This window comes from Acanthisitta chloris, unplaced genomic scaffold, assembly GCF_000695815.1.
Source record: "Acanthisitta chloris isolate BGI_N310 unplaced genomic scaffold, ASM69581v1 scaffold5269, whole genome shotgun sequence".
Classification (NCBI taxonomy): Eukaryota; Metazoa; Chordata; class Aves; order Passeriformes; family Acanthisittidae; genus Acanthisitta; species Acanthisitta chloris.
The window spans coordinates 16324-31751 of record NW_008689662.1 but is presented as its reverse complement, the minus strand read 5'-3'; the positions used below and the strand labels follow the sequence as shown (position 1 = coordinate 31751).

The window sequence follows — 15428 nt, the reverse complement described above, 5'->3', positions numbered from 1 at the left end:
AAAAGGAAGACTTTTGTAAGATCAAATTTGTAATTTTCCTGGGTTTTTTTTCATGTTTCAACAAATAAAGCTGCAGAAAATGATTGGGAAGGAAGATGACTTGAAAGCAGCTGGAGATGAAACAATGCTTCAGGTATGAAATAAGGATACACTTTTCTTTACAAACACATTGTCATGTTTCCCACGAACTTTGTTATTCTTTCAGAGTTTTTAGGTAAGTATATAAGCATCAGTATTAGTGCTTTAATTAATCAAAAGGGCATGATTTGTCAACTGCTTTCTAACTGGGGAAGAAAAATGTTTGTCACTTCTTAACCTTCTGATGAAATGTTTGCAATTAATGTATTTCATGACTGTGTAGTTACTCAGTTCTTTACCTTCCACGAGCCTCTGTTTCAAAGTAACTCTTTTCTAATTGATGAAAAACTCAGAAAAAAACTCTGTATTGCCATACGAGAATAGAAGGCTTTCCAGGTGGAATTTGATAGCTTAAACTTACTTAAGTGCTGCTGTTGCAGTAGTATCAGCTTATTCTGATTTGGTTTGAAGTGTGATTACTGTCACTGAGGTGGCAAATGCAAGGATTACTTTAGTTAAGTCAGCTTCCAGTAAGAGATTCTATAGATGCAGATCAGAAGAAACAATCTCAAAGTATGATCTTGCACCTGAGAAAGAAGTTTCATTGTTTTGGAGACCATTAGCAAATGGTAAATACATCTCATCAATGAAAGGACGTGTAAATTCTTGGTGTCTTCTGTCTGTTTTCCTCTGAATCCAGCCACTGCAACCTCTCTTATGCCCAGGTAGAATCTTTGCTAGCTGCCATCTCTTCTTCAGACTGTAGTCAACACAGAGACAAGATATTCTGTAGCCTGGGTGAGATTGAGTGATAGTGAAAACAGAGGTGAGAAGTCTGGAGCATACTGAAAACAGCTCAGAAGCAGCTGATGAACCACATAACAAGCAATAGGACAAGAGGAAACAACCTCACGTCGTACCATGGGAGGTTTAGATTGGATATTAGGAAAAGAAATTTCACTGAAAGGGTGGTCAAGCATTGGAACAGGCGGCCCAGGGAAGGAGTGGAATCACTGTCTCTTGAAGTGCTCAAAAAACATGTGGATGTGGTGCTTAGAGACATGGTTTAGTGGTGGACTCAGCAGTGCTGAATTAATGGTTGGAGCCAACGATCTTAGAGGTCTTCTCCAATCTAAAGGATTCTGTGATTCTAAGGAGGTGAAGAGTACAGACGGATTATCCCCATCTATTACTGTAAGATGCTGCTCACACCAGCAGCACTACTTTTGTTGCATGCTTAAATTGGAAGGTGTAGCTGAGGGATATTTTTCCCACCAGAAACTTGCTTTCAGTTTGCTTTAGGCATGAGGCAGTGACTTCTCATGTTGGAAACATTCAAGAAGGAATTTACACAGGGCTCTGCTTTATAAACCTATCATGCATTAGCAGTTTCTACAAAGAGTTGCTCATGTTCTTTACTTTTTCACCTGCCTGGGGAAAAAGTGGAAGTGGCAGTATTACTAGCACCTTTAATATTTACTAGGCATAAACTTTCATCTGATGCACAGAGGTTTTCCTCCCTCAGTGTAAATTCAAAGTTCAGTTAAACATTGTTTGATTGACTAACAACCATCTCCTTTCTTGAATCTTTTCATCAGGCACCAGATTAAAACAGCTAGGATTAATAGGGTTGTCCGCTCCTCAAAACCTATTTCAATGGAGATTTAGCTGCCATGACAGTGAAAGAAAAAGGATCTTTATTCTGCATGAATGCACAGCTGTAGTATAAAATTTCCAGGGAAACTTCGATACAGTTGGACAGATTAGTTATAAACACATAAGCTTATTGGGAGCTAATTAAATACCTGAGCCGGAATGTCTCTATTTTGTTTTTGTCTTGCTTCAAATTTTGTCTTCAGAATTCTCTATTGAGAAAAATGCAAAGTTATTGTAACCAGGAAACATGATTTCTTAGTTTCTTAGCAGATTATAAATGGAATTATAGTATGAAAGAAGAATTAAATAGCCTTGGGAAGTAGAGCTAAATTGAAATTGTTCTGGTCTCTGTATTTCTACTTGGCAAAATCCAAATTTCTTCTAATTTTTGTTTTCTTTCCTGTCTCAGTCTCTCATAAAAGAAGTTGATGATCTTTGTTAGCAGTGAATCTGATGTATCTGGTGGATATGTTTTTACCCTTTAATAATTATGGCAATCATAGTATTCCTTGCAAGCAAAGCAGATGAAGCATAAAAATATGGAGTTTAAGTGGACTGTGTTCTTAGAAAGTTGGGATACTGTAACAGAATTTTGGTGTTTGGTATAGTTCTTTATTTCTAAAACACTTCCACATTTTGCATATGACCTTGCTGGTTTTTCAGAGTAACCCCAGTCTCTGATACAAGATGGAAAATGTCACCAACTTTGGAAAATACAGTTTAAATCATAGTCTGAAACTTTATTTAGCCAGCAGGTATATCCAGGTGTGTTCCCTGTACAGGGTATAGACAAAGGTCCCAGTCATTTATTTACTGTATGGAGATACCATTAATACTTGTTGAGTTACTGTATTAGGAATAGAAAAAGCAGTTCCCTGTGCTCTCAGGGTGCTTATATCTCTGCCTTTTTTTGCTGAGACTTTTTTTGCTGACACACCTAAAATTCAAGTTTTCACCACTTACTAATGGCCCTTGAATGGGATTGCAGTGGATTTGGTTATCCAAATACATGTATTCCAGTTGAGGGATTTTCTTTTTCCAGTATTATATTTGATGCTGGAGGAAAAGCCAAAAAATCTGCCCAGCTTTAACTGGCCCTGTCTTTTGGGACATTGTGTGCCAAGTTTTGCAGAGCAGGCAATCCTATTTGCTCACAGCAGAGGTGCACGCACAGTGAAGGAGAGCTGCAGGCAGTCTTACAAGACTGGAACCTGGTTCTTTCTAACTAGGCTGGAGAAAATGGTGCCGAAGTCAACACAGGCAGTGGCTGTCTCACCTCACCCACCTTCCCCATAGGCCAAAGGAAATGCTACATCTGACTTCCTACTAGCAGAACTGTTCTTCATATGAAACATCCAGCTGAATGTGTGACCATGGTTCATGGAAGAGGAGTAGGAAAGTGCATGAGTTAGAAGATTTTGGTGTATTTTGAAAAGGGTGGTGCCTGGTGAACAGCACCAGTTGCTTCTGTGCTAACTGTATTGAGTTCCTTAAAAGGATACTCTGATAGTGTAAGGTGCTTTAACATTCTGCTAGTGAAACCAGTGCTAATGGTTCTGGATATCTGTTGGACAGCCCAGTCATCTAGATCAGGGACTTTGCTCTCAGGCCCTTCAATTTAGATTAATGAGTTATCAAGTATTTAAATGCCTCTCATTTAATATGCTCTATGTATGGAGTGGGTAAACATATAAATTAATGTTAGCTATTGTTAGAAAAGGAATGACAATATAGAGTGTTTGTTCTCAAAATTAAATTAATGTTGAAAAATATATGCATTGTTTTCTTTCCAGATGATTAAACATCTGCTTCTGGATTCCATAATAAACACATTTTCATACAAAGTATCTCATTTACATGGTTGGGGATTTTTTGAAGATTAATTAGTAATTCGGAACACAGCTATTAATCTCTTTTAAACAGAAAACACTTGAACTAAAATTGAGGCTGACTATAACAAATATACTCATAGACCCACACACAAATAATTTCCTTTTAGTTGTTTATCAGTTGTTTCAACCTGTCTACTTGCTTTTTTTATTTTTTTCCTGTGGTTCTAAAAGAGGTACATGACATCAGTCATTCACACATTTATCACCATGTACCCAGTCAGGCCAAGGTTTTATACTTGGACCTTCAGACATTGCAGCATTGTGATGCATCCCCTCAGCCACAGGGACTGTGCAGGTCATCATAACTTGCCCATCTGCTCCCTAGAATTTCTAATTCAAGTTTTCTACCCAGAGCTTCAAAGTCTTCATAGCCCTGGGCTCAGTGTAAATAAAGACTGCCTAAAACTGAAGTTCTCAACTGGTGGCTGAGAGCGATGCTCTTCTAGTGTAGTGGTGCACTGTAACAGGGGTGCAGAAAATCACACTTTGCAAGAATCTAGTCCAAGACTGAAATTAATATCCCTTCCCAAAAGATTCTGTCATTAATCTTGTAACCTCTCAGCTCAGATAGAATGCACATTTTTCCTTGACCTATCTTCTCCAACGTAAATATGTATGTTTTGTATCAGGAGTTTAACACTAAATTCTGTTGAAAAGCTTTTAGATACTTTAAACCAAGGAACACTGTGATATTCCTGCATGCTTTAAAGAAAATCTCCAGGCAGGTAAACTCTATAAAGAACCAAGCCATCTGACTCCAAAATATTAGGCTATTGAAAAACTACTGTGTCATTTTTTTACCTCACAGACAAGGAAGTTATTTTCTTTTCCCATACGATCTGATGACATTATAACCTCAAGAAAGAGAAAAAAAACATGCTTTCTGACATCTTTCTAGATACCTCTTCTTCAAGTACGTTGAATTTGGCTTGGACAGCGAAAGTCTCTCCTACGAGGAATTCATCTGGAAGTCTGTCTGTGGTCACAGTAGCATTGCTTTCCATTGCACAGATATATGAGGCAAAGCTATCCCTTAGTCTCTGCTACATGACCTGGTCTGAGGCACTTCAAACGATACAGAGAAGCCAGATAGCAGTGTGGGCTCCTGATAGCCCAGGGAAGACACACAGTTTGGCTGTGCACTGATAGCTCTAGTCTTTGATTCGAAACAGTAAGAATCTGGTCATAATTTCTGAAAGCTACCTAGTGCATTGGGATAAACTGGAAATGCTTAAGCATGCCCAGTTGGCATTTGGGGATAAGTGAAAGCGCTGATGGCAGCCTGAGCACAGACTATCTGAGGGATGTGTTTGAACAGCAGGTTGGGGGGGTTGGTCACAGTCCACCTGAGTCACTTTCAGCTCTGAGAGCAAGGAGATTTGCACATGCCAAGGATGGATGTGCTTGGCCTTCGAGGCCAAGTCCACGTTGGTCGAAAGAGTTTGCTTCAAAGCACAGCACACCTCTTGAGGGGGCAGTCCTCATTATGAAATCTCTACTTTTGGTGGAAAATAATATTTTAAAAGTATGGCACAACAGAAAGGCAGGGCCTGAATTCTTATGAGGAGCTGTCCTCAACTGTGTATAGGAGCTGCTTTCCCGGGCTGCCACCAGTGCACTGGGCAGGCAGCCTTAGGCTTCACAATGCAACAGTTTCCTGACTGCTTGGCACAGTCAGCCTGCTCACGGCAAGACTAGTTTCAACCTGTTCCTATTTGTGGCATAAAGTATCCTCTGCAGCATCTACTCCCAGATTAGCTTTAGTCTCTTTGGCTGGAAACCATTTTTATTCTGTACCTCCTCATGAATTGATGCAGGACAGTGGGTGACACATGCTAACTAAAGGACATTCATGTGGTTGCATGTTCTTTGTTACTAAAGGCACTGAGGTTACCGCAGAGTGATTCCATGGCATCAGTTGTAATTAAAAAACAACTAACTAATCCCCCCCAGCAATGGTAATCATGGATGTTGTTGGATGCTGTGTCAGGCCTGAGGTATTCTTGCATCTTACATAGCAAGAAAGTGCATAGCAAAACATTTAAAAACTGTAGTATGGCTTTACATCCTGGTGAAAGTTGATTCATCATAGAATATGTTGTTTCATTCCGGGGCCCACTTGAGACTGTCTGGGCTTTGCCAAAAGGGACTGCTTTTGGAGATCTGGGTCTCCCAGCCACACTAGCTTGCCTGTTTGCAGTTCTTTTGAGTGGCTCTAACTGCTAGAATTAGTTTCATAGTGGATACATCTTTTAAACCTTCTTCCCAGAACTGAGTTGTAGGATATATCCCAACATCTTGGAGACCGTCAAACTGGCAGAAAGCTTGAATTTTCTTGAGCAGTGTGTGAGACTAGGCTGAGATAGAAGCCTGGCATGATGAATTGACTAAGCTAACAGCTTAAAAACATTAAAAAGCATTTCAGAAAAGTGGACTCAGACAAATGTGCAAATATTTAGTCTTACCTTTGGAAAAATTGTGACATCACTAGCAGGCAGAAACTAAGATATTGTTCTCCTTGACTGACCTCACTTTTCTGTCCATTATTCCATCTACTCACTCTCCTTCTGTGTTATATAAAGCAACCAAATTCAAAATATGTATTATTTTTACACTTCTATTGAAACAAGACATTGCACAGTGAATACCATCTCCCAGGAAGCAAGCAAGAGAACTAGAAAGCAGATTTTAATCTTGCTGAATACTTTCCAGCCATGCCTCAGGCAAATTCTGCAAGGAAAGGTGGGAAGAATCTAGAGACAGTAAGTCTCCTAGCATTTCAGATGAGTTTTGAAAATTAGTTAGGTACATTATTCTGAAAATCCTGTCTCGCTGTGCGATAAGTTTTTTCTCAGTGGCACTTGTTGGTACTTGCTGCAGTATCAGGTCCTAAACGTCAAAAGCTTAGTGGGGAGTTACCAGCATGGAGTTATCTGTGCCCATGACTCAGTGTTTGCAGCATCAGGCCTCTGTGTTAGCAGCCTGTGTAGTGTAATAAGGAAATAACTGTTGTGCTATCTGATCTTGCTTGAAAAGGAATAATTGCATAATTCATCAGTTCATGGTGCTTTTGAAAACTGCATGAGATGTTAACATTACTCTAGGAAAATTAGCCTGTGTTGGTAATATGTACACACATGTTCATTAGTTTCGTAGGCTTGTGTGGCATCAGATTGTGTGGTCTTTGGGATTCTTTGACTGAACCAATGGACCCTGGAACATGTCTGAGTTCCCCAGTTGAGATACATGTCCCTGCCCCGTCAATGACACTCAGAATATCAGGATCCCTTCTCCACTATATGCCTCAGGTTTGCACCAAATGGTTCTACAATGCACCCTCCTGGGGCTTGAAGCTACCAGATACACCAGAATACAAACTTTCACTCAGATAATGATTCAAAGCTACCGGTCTGGTCCTCTTTACAGCTCAAGGATTAGGTTACCACTTCATTCTCATTGCCAAGAGAGACATTCCAAATATAAGTTCTTCTTTTACCTAAGCTCAGGAGGGTGAGGTGTTGGAAATATTAATAGAACTCTCATTATCTTCTAACAAAGATTTGTCATGTCAGTACTAATTTATACAGTTCAGCAGCAAAAGCTCCTAATGATTCTGTGGACAAAAAGGAATTATGTACTAACATGTAGTTTAGTTTAATAGCATTAACTCTAGGAAAAGCAATTTTTTGAAATTTTACCCTTAAGCTGTAGTCTCTGTTGTCTCCTACTGCATTTTATGCTTTAAAGAAACTTACTGTTTTGTAGTTTTAAAATACATTTAACTCTTATTAACATAGTGTTTGGACATCTGCCAATTCCACTTAGGAATTTCAACTGATAAAGAAGGTAGCCAACAAGTAGGTGCATATTTGTTATAAATCCAGGGATAGGGTTTGTCATCTTAGATAAGATGAGGCAGGTATTGTTTGTGTGTCATCTTCTAGCTTATAAGTAGAGAAATGTGAGAACTTTTTTCTGTCACAGACTTTGTTTTTAAAAGCTTATTTTAAACCTAATTTCTTAGTTTGTTTTCAATACAACACTGATTATAATATGGAGTAATTGAATTGGCAGCATTAAATTGTGCAATCATGAGCTCAGTTTTTAAAATTGCATCAGCACATTTTTTTCTTCCATTTTTCAAGCCTTCTTTAAACATGTAAGCAAAACCCACAAAAAGCAGATTAGAATCTGGCTGCAGTGAGAGATATGCAGATTCTTCTCTGTTTCTTCTTAGAAAACTTTGCATTCTGATATAAATAGTTTGAGTTTGAATTTCAAATAAGCATACATGAATGTTTGACTTTTGACTTTCAAAAAAGCATATACCAATGTTTATGCATTAGTCTTCACAGTAATCCGAAGTGTTTAAACTTCAGAAGGATGGATCTTGTGGGTATTTAAATATTCTTTGCCTGCAATTAAATGATAAAAGCCTTGTAAGTACAGCTTGCATATGGCTTGAAAAGTTTTTTTTCCAGGTTCCCTCATACATAACTCGTATCACTGTCACTTTGTGAATTGCAGCTTGCAGTAGAAATGAGGAATGTTACCACTTTGCCTATGAAATAACTGTGTCACATATGCAGTAAGCATGAAACACAGTGGACTAATGGAACTTGTTATTGATGATGCTGAAAGCTAAATAACCATTAGTATTAAATCTTATGAATAGACTCTTGTCTTTCATCTTACCTCTTCAACCAGATAAAAGACACAGAGGCTATTTAGATGTCATAAGAATAGTTTGCTGAAATCCCTCCAGACTTACAAAAAAAAAAAAAAAAACTCTCTTCATGTTGCTTAGTGTTTTGTTGCGTTCAAAGAAATGCCACTATGCTAGTGCTGAAAGAAGAATAGAACAGAGATCCAGCATTATGTGTGGGTTTAGGCTTGTTAAAGATGCTGTTGAGTTGAAACAATGTGCATCCCATCTCTGCAGAAATCTCTTCTTCAGATTTTAAAAATATGTAGAAAAGTCACTAACACTGAAAATGTCCAAGAAGCCTTGTGAGACTATATTATAACAGAGCATTGTGAATGTTGGTATTTTCCTAGATTTGTTTATTAGGCTGTCATGAATGTTTTTGCATGGCTGTAACATATTAGAAATATCTAACTAAAAACGTTTTTACAGATGTTGACTTTATTAAAAGGTTCTATTCACCTCAGAATAATGGTTCTTAAAGATTTAACTAGCAACCTTCTCAATTTTGATAATAAAATAGACTGATGGTGGTTGTAGATTGTGCTTATCTTCCTTTCATACAGAGGGTTTAGAAGCAGGACTTAAAATACAACTCTGAGATCCTGTGTGATAGCTTTGGGAACAGGAATAAAATTGCTAGTCTCTCTTATGAAATTCTAGTTCAAATAAATATTTCTAGAATTGTGGTGAATACATATTAATAATTAAATAATACATAAAATTAATCATTCAGTTTTCTTGTTTTATAGGAAACAGAACTGGAAGGCTGTGCTGTTAATACCTTGTTGGTGGTACATTTCTTTGGAAAAGGAGGAAAGGAAAAACTTGGTTATTCTGAGTTTTTCAGGTATTTTTTCTGCTTGTTTTTTAGGCAAGCCAAACAGGAACCAGTCTTATTCCTACCCCCTCTGCTTTGCACCAGCACTGGCATTAATCTGACCTCACAGTGAGCCGATTTAGAAAGTTATGCAGGTAATGAAGTAGAGATTATTCATGATTTAGCACGACCGAGTTTCCCATTTAGCTTCTAGAGTCAGCTGTCTGTAGGAATTGAGTAACAGATAACTCCAGAGCAGCAGTGGGCCCAGAGGTCCTGAGAGCTGAGACTCCCATTCTTGGCAGCTCTGTGGTGGCATACTTTAAAACAATGTGATTCAAGAGTATTTTTGTTGACCAAATCACCAACAAAGTGACTGCTAATCAATTAAAAAAAGATTTTCTAAGCTGAGACGCCCCTTCTCCCTTACAGCCGTGTCAACTTCTTCACTTGCTCCAAATTCCACCTTCTGTTGAAACTTTATCTGTGCCTTTTAATTTACCCTTTGAACTACTTTTGCAGTGGGACTATGCAGATACCTTTTCGAATCTTGACACACATCCTGTAGCATGACATTAAAAGAAGATTATCTACATCAGCATTACAAAAATAATCAGTCCTTTACAGACTGCAAAAATAAAAGTAGGATAATGCGTTTGTGTTCACAAATGGAGAATGTGTGTGAGCCCTCTTAACAGTGAACATTGCTGCAATCAGTAGAGGCTTGGGGGAAGCCAGAGTAGAAAAAGAAGAGGGGCAATTTTTCTAAGACTAGAAAGTGTTCGGCTCCAGTGGCTCTGGTGTATACCAGTCTTCAAATAAACAACCTTTCTCTTTTGAAGACCTCAGCTCAATAGGAATCTAAGTGAGTAAAATAAGTTTAAGATGTCTCCAGCTCCCTTTTCTATAAATACCATAGATCCTTTCAATGAAACAAAAGGCAGAGAGCACCAGTAAAAGGTTGTGTTTGCATATACAGTGTAAACTGAAAAGCCTCAAGTTTTAGATAAAATCCTGCGTTGACCCAATGAGGCATGACATTGATGAAACTATGTGCCCAGTACGTTCAGAACGCATAGGTTAAAGACCTTTGCCTGCCACACAGATAGAGGCCTGTAATCAAAATCAAACTCCCACATCTTGCTCTTAAAATTTGTGGGATAAGTGTAAGGTTTAATGCAGGTAATTTTTCAACAGTGGCAGTTATGTTTCGTAGAGCTGGAATGTGCCTCTTTATCACTGCGTAGACACTCCATCTCAGTTGCAACATGACAGTGAAGTTTGTTTAACACACAGAAAGGTGAATAAAAGGATAGCTGTCTTTTTAACCTCTGTGAAGATATCACCTTTCACATGATTTTATTTGCAAGTAAATCAAGCACATCATTTCTAGGTTCCTATTGTTCAGAGAAAATGTGATTTCTATCTGATGGCCTCTCATAACACTCTACCTTATGCGGGAAGCTATTGTTGGCTGTTTGATCAAAGTGCCACACTGTTTTTACAAGAGATGAATGATGAGCTGTACAGACATAGATCATTGTCAAAAGCAGAAAATAATGATGGTAAATGCTTTTATCATTTTCCAAGTTCTTGCCTAGAAAGCTTTTCCATTGATCAGTGTAGTACCTAGTAGAAAGTAGGGGTGATTAGGTTTGATTAGGACACACTAAAACTTGTCACATTAGTTAAATACACAGATATTGCTGTGCTGCCGAGTCCTTAAAAAAAAAAAGCGACACAGGAATGCTTTCATTGTGAAATTTCACTGTACTTACATGGACATTCTGAAAGCTGAGACTAGTGTTCTCATCTGATTACTTACATATATTTTCCTTATGCTTCCTCCTTTTCAGTTTGGCTAGCCTTAAAGAATCCTTTTTGTAAGTGTGCAACCATCTGTATCTACGTGTACACCAGTGTTGTCCAACCCTTTTAGCCCACAGCCCAAACATTTAAAAAATGTCAGACAGTCACAGTCAATATACCAGGGCAATTGATTTGCCCTGTTCTCCTTTCTTTGCATTCAAGTGGCACAAAGAGAATGAAAACTGTCTACATCTCTTCAGGCAATGTGAAGCTGATGTAAGCCAACTCTTGTGCCTTCCTTCCTTCTGCCTTGAACACAGGAGGCACACTGAGCATAGGGAGGGAAAATGGCTAAGCATCTGTATGTGTTCTTGGGAAATCATAGGCAAGTGATGCATGCAAGGACAGTCCTCAGCCTGCTGATTTATACCAAATGTAAAGAATGATACCATGAAACATAATATCACATCACTCTCCAACCTTTCTTGGGCTGCTGGGAGCATGGAAGTAAAGAAGTAACCTTTGCATAGGTATTTTGTGGCACTAGACAAGCTCTTTTCTCATTATCCTCCAGGACACAGACAAACACTAACCAAAGATGCTCCTCTTCATTCTCTGCTGAGCAGCAGTGGTGGGACACCCACGTTGCTCTGCAGCTGGGACTGCTTAGAAGCAGTGGAAGCAATCCAGGGTGCACATCATCTTACCATCTTTCCCATAACAGCAAGGCGATTTCAGAGATCTTCAGAGTGCTTAAGGTAGTTCTCAGGAAACACATGTTCAGCTCCAAATTGCTAGATTATTTCTTGCTAGTTGTATTGTCCCTAGCATAAGGAAAATACAATAATTATTAATAAGAATTTACAGCTTCAAAAGTGAGAGCTTGTTTCCCTGGCAAAGGTTAGGAAATTTAAATCTAAATTATTCTGGAGTATGTTTGCTACTAAAGGTGTTGCCTTTTACTCAAATGCAGCTGGAATCTTTATTCTCCTGTATCGGTTGAACAAAATATAGAAGAATATGCAGCAAGCCTAAAATCATTTAACAATGAAAGGTAGATTTAATACAAGAAGCTGTAATCACATGAGACTTTCTTCTTAGCAAGTCTGAACAAGTTTCTGTTTCAGATGACCAGCACTCAGTTTTACACAACAATGATGTCATCTTGTAGTACCAGGACCTGTCTTAGAGAATGTCAGATTTCAAACAAGAAGCCAGAAGTTCCAGGCATCTTATTTTTTTTGTATGAATTTCCCTTGGGTTTTGATACAGAAATAATTTTTGGTCTTTTCCTTCCAAAAAAAATGTTTCATTTGGGCTTTAATTTCCATCTGTGCGCTATTTGTTATTCTGAGTAGAAAACTATTTAGTTTTCTAGGTATAGCAAATATTTCTTCCTGACAGACACTGGGGTTTTTTTGCCCTGAAAAAAAAAAGCCTCTTACTGATCTTGTTTAAGTATGTCTAATCCCAAATAAAAGAGGAGACAGTATTTCACTCCCTAAACAGTTTACGACTGTGATTTTTTTTTCTGTAATCTGTCCCCAAGCAAGCTTAAATCTCTCACAGCCTCCTTAGGTATAGCAAATATTTCTTCCTGACAGACACTGGGGTTTTTTTGCCCTGAAAAAAAAAAGCCTCTTACTGATCTTGTTTAAGTATGTCTAATCCCAAATAAAAGAGGAGACAGTATTTCACTCCCTAAACAGTTTACGACTGTGATTTTTTTTTCTGTAATCTGTCCCCAAGCAAGCTTAAATCTCTCACAGCCTCCTTGAAGGAAAAGTGCAGAGATAGGGAAAGCATACTCAAAAAGCTCTCTGATTGTTGTATTTTTTCCTGGGATGTCTTACAAGAAAGTACTTCCCAGTATGGTTAAACAATGAGCATCTTTTAATCTGGTAAAGGAAATTAATGTTTCAAATCCAGTTTATGTCATTTTATTACCTGATTTGTTGCTTCTAAACTTTTCAGCAGTTAATAGAATTTACACCAGGAATATTCTTTAGTCATGGTTCCTTTTTTATTTTTGCTTTAGCTTGAAGGTCACAAATTGGATAACCTTACACAAGTCATGCCTTTTCCCTAACCATCCTGTTACTAAATACGTCCTTTGGTATTTTGAATTCCTTGGTACATTTCATTTGAAACCTTTCACTTAAGAAAGCAGAATGATCCAGGCTGAACCTCACTGCTAGTGCTGACACTTTTCAGGTGCTCTTCTCTGTGTGTGCGCCAATGCAGGGATGCAGTATCTCTTTCAGGTAGCATTATCAGCCAGTAGTGCTTTTGCTGTGACAAGAGCTTGTACATTTTCAACGATTTTCATTGGGGGATTTGAAATTGCTTTGCAGAAATAGAGTATGATTGCCTCCTTGCTTGTCTCTGTACCTACACTTCTATTTATGTGTGTGCATATATAGAAAGAGCCCTAATACACATAGAGATTACATCTAGTGCAACCAAGATCCATCACTGAGGAAGTGGAGATGACAACAAAATCTGTTTTCATAATGTTCCTGGCATAACTCAATCTGAATATTTCCCAAATACGTAGTAAAGAGGTCAAGAATATGCTTCTTCCTTTCCTATATACTTAGCAAAAGAACAGTTTGATTAGTTTCTACAGAATGCTTATAAATGAAAGTGAGTGGTTTGGTTTGCTTTGGAAATACAAAAGGTAGTAAATCAAAGAGGATTTTGCCTGTCAATCTGAAGATGGTGAGATTGATTAACTGTCTTAGCGCTTGCAAAACTGAATTTACAAGCATAGATCTAAATGTTCTCCAAAGGTTAATGGTCAAGCCTTTATTAGATTCTCTATATTCTGGTCTGAAAGTCAGATTGCAAAAAGGCAACTCACAGCTGGTATGCAACAGTCTCTTGGTGCAGAGAGGGTTATCAATTCTTCAAAAGTACTTCAGTGTCCGAAGAGGAGCCAAAGCAGAATATAAATGTAGGGGTGGTATATCCACCACTATCTTTGTTGTTCAGTTTCCTTGCAATAAATCTGTGTGACAAGAACTGGTCAGTTCGGTATTGGAGTGTTAAAGCTCTGTCTGCACAGACAGTTCAGGTCAAGAGGTGGAAAGAAAACTGTCCCTAACATTTCCTTTTGTGTTTTATTTTACTACTTTGTGTGCCCTAAAGAACACAACACTAGCACTTCTCCAGTTGGAGAGGGAATAGCTGCATTCCTGAGGTCTCACCACTTTTATTACATTTTTGCTTCTATTTGTGGTGGTTTCACACTATAAAAGCTGAGTTGCCAGAAAGTCTTGAGAGACTCCTTCTTTCTATAGTAGAGCACATTACAAAAAGAGGAATAAATCCAGATAAGGTTTCTGGATGCTATTGTAACACAGTAACAAATTTGGCCATTGGCCTTCCATGTGGGTGTTTCAGAGAATGTGGATAAAAAGAGGTACCCTAAAGAAAGTACTGTCTGTTCCCAGCATTTTCCCCATCTTACAAATTTATGGTTTACCTTTCCTTTTTGGTATTTGGAAACTTAGGGCTTACTTTTGTTTTCAGGCTACTAGAGCATAACAGTATTCCCAGTGTAATTATTTTTTAATTGTTGAGCACATCTACAATCAGAATCCTGTTCCTGTAGTTGAATTCTGACTCCCTTCAAAGACCCCAGCCAAGTTCCCACTGACTTTGGGAGAGCAGGAATTTCATTCCTGTGCTTGTTTTTCCTAATATCTGGATAAATTTTTGAGGACTTTTCCAGCTGTAACTCACTGCACTGTGATCCAGAAGATGCAAAAGCAAGTATCCCTAGTGGTGTCTTGACATTTATGTATCAAGTTTTACTTCCTAACCAGAAAGTTATTTTTAATAACTTTTAATAACTTTCACTTAAAAAAAAAAAACTCATTAGGATTTTTAACTCTCACATCTGGGAATAAGAGTGACCTAGAATGCTGATGTGATGATTCATAGTATTTTAATTTTTGTAATATGGGAAACTATCACATATAAATTTTAAATTGCACATCTCAGCTGCTGCTGCAAATAGCATTTGATACGGCAGGAAATCTTCCCACTCTGGCTTGCCAGGAGCAAGCCTACAAGTTGAAATAAACTTCAATTAGAAGAGAGTGCAGAAGCAAGAACACATCAAAAACGTCACAGCCAAACCCTTCACTTTCCTCTCTGGCTTTGCTGCCCTTTCAGCTGGCTAATGCGTGCAGCTTGGTGGGCCACCCACTCCTTCCTCATCCTTTAGAAGTGACTGATCTTTCAGGTGTCCTGTCTGGCTAGAGGGCAGGTTACCAAGGGTTTTCTGCTTAAGGAAATGCAATATTCAGAAAAGGTGGAAGAATATGTCTCTCTGTCATCACCTGTGGTTACTGACCAGTAAAGCAAATGACTGTTAGCTCCCCAAGATAAATAAGTCAAGACTCAAGACCTTAAGTCTGTTGCAAAATATGTCCATCTTACACAGATTAAAAGCCAAAAA

The 15428-nt window shown here is 38.3% G+C and overlaps 1 protein-coding gene across 1 annotated transcript in view; it reads left to right on the top strand.

The window, feature by feature from the left end:
• Positions 1-15428, top strand: part of MICU2 (mitochondrial calcium uptake 2) — a 61448-nt gene that overhangs the window by 39252 nt on the left and 6768 nt on the right. Inside the window, exons 6-7 of the mRNA XM_009081494.1 lie at positions 71-133; positions 9084-9181. Coding sequence (XP_009079742.1) covers positions 71-133; positions 9084-9181 — 161 coding nt within the window. The remainder of the gene's footprint in view (positions 1-70; positions 134-9083; positions 9182-15428) is intronic.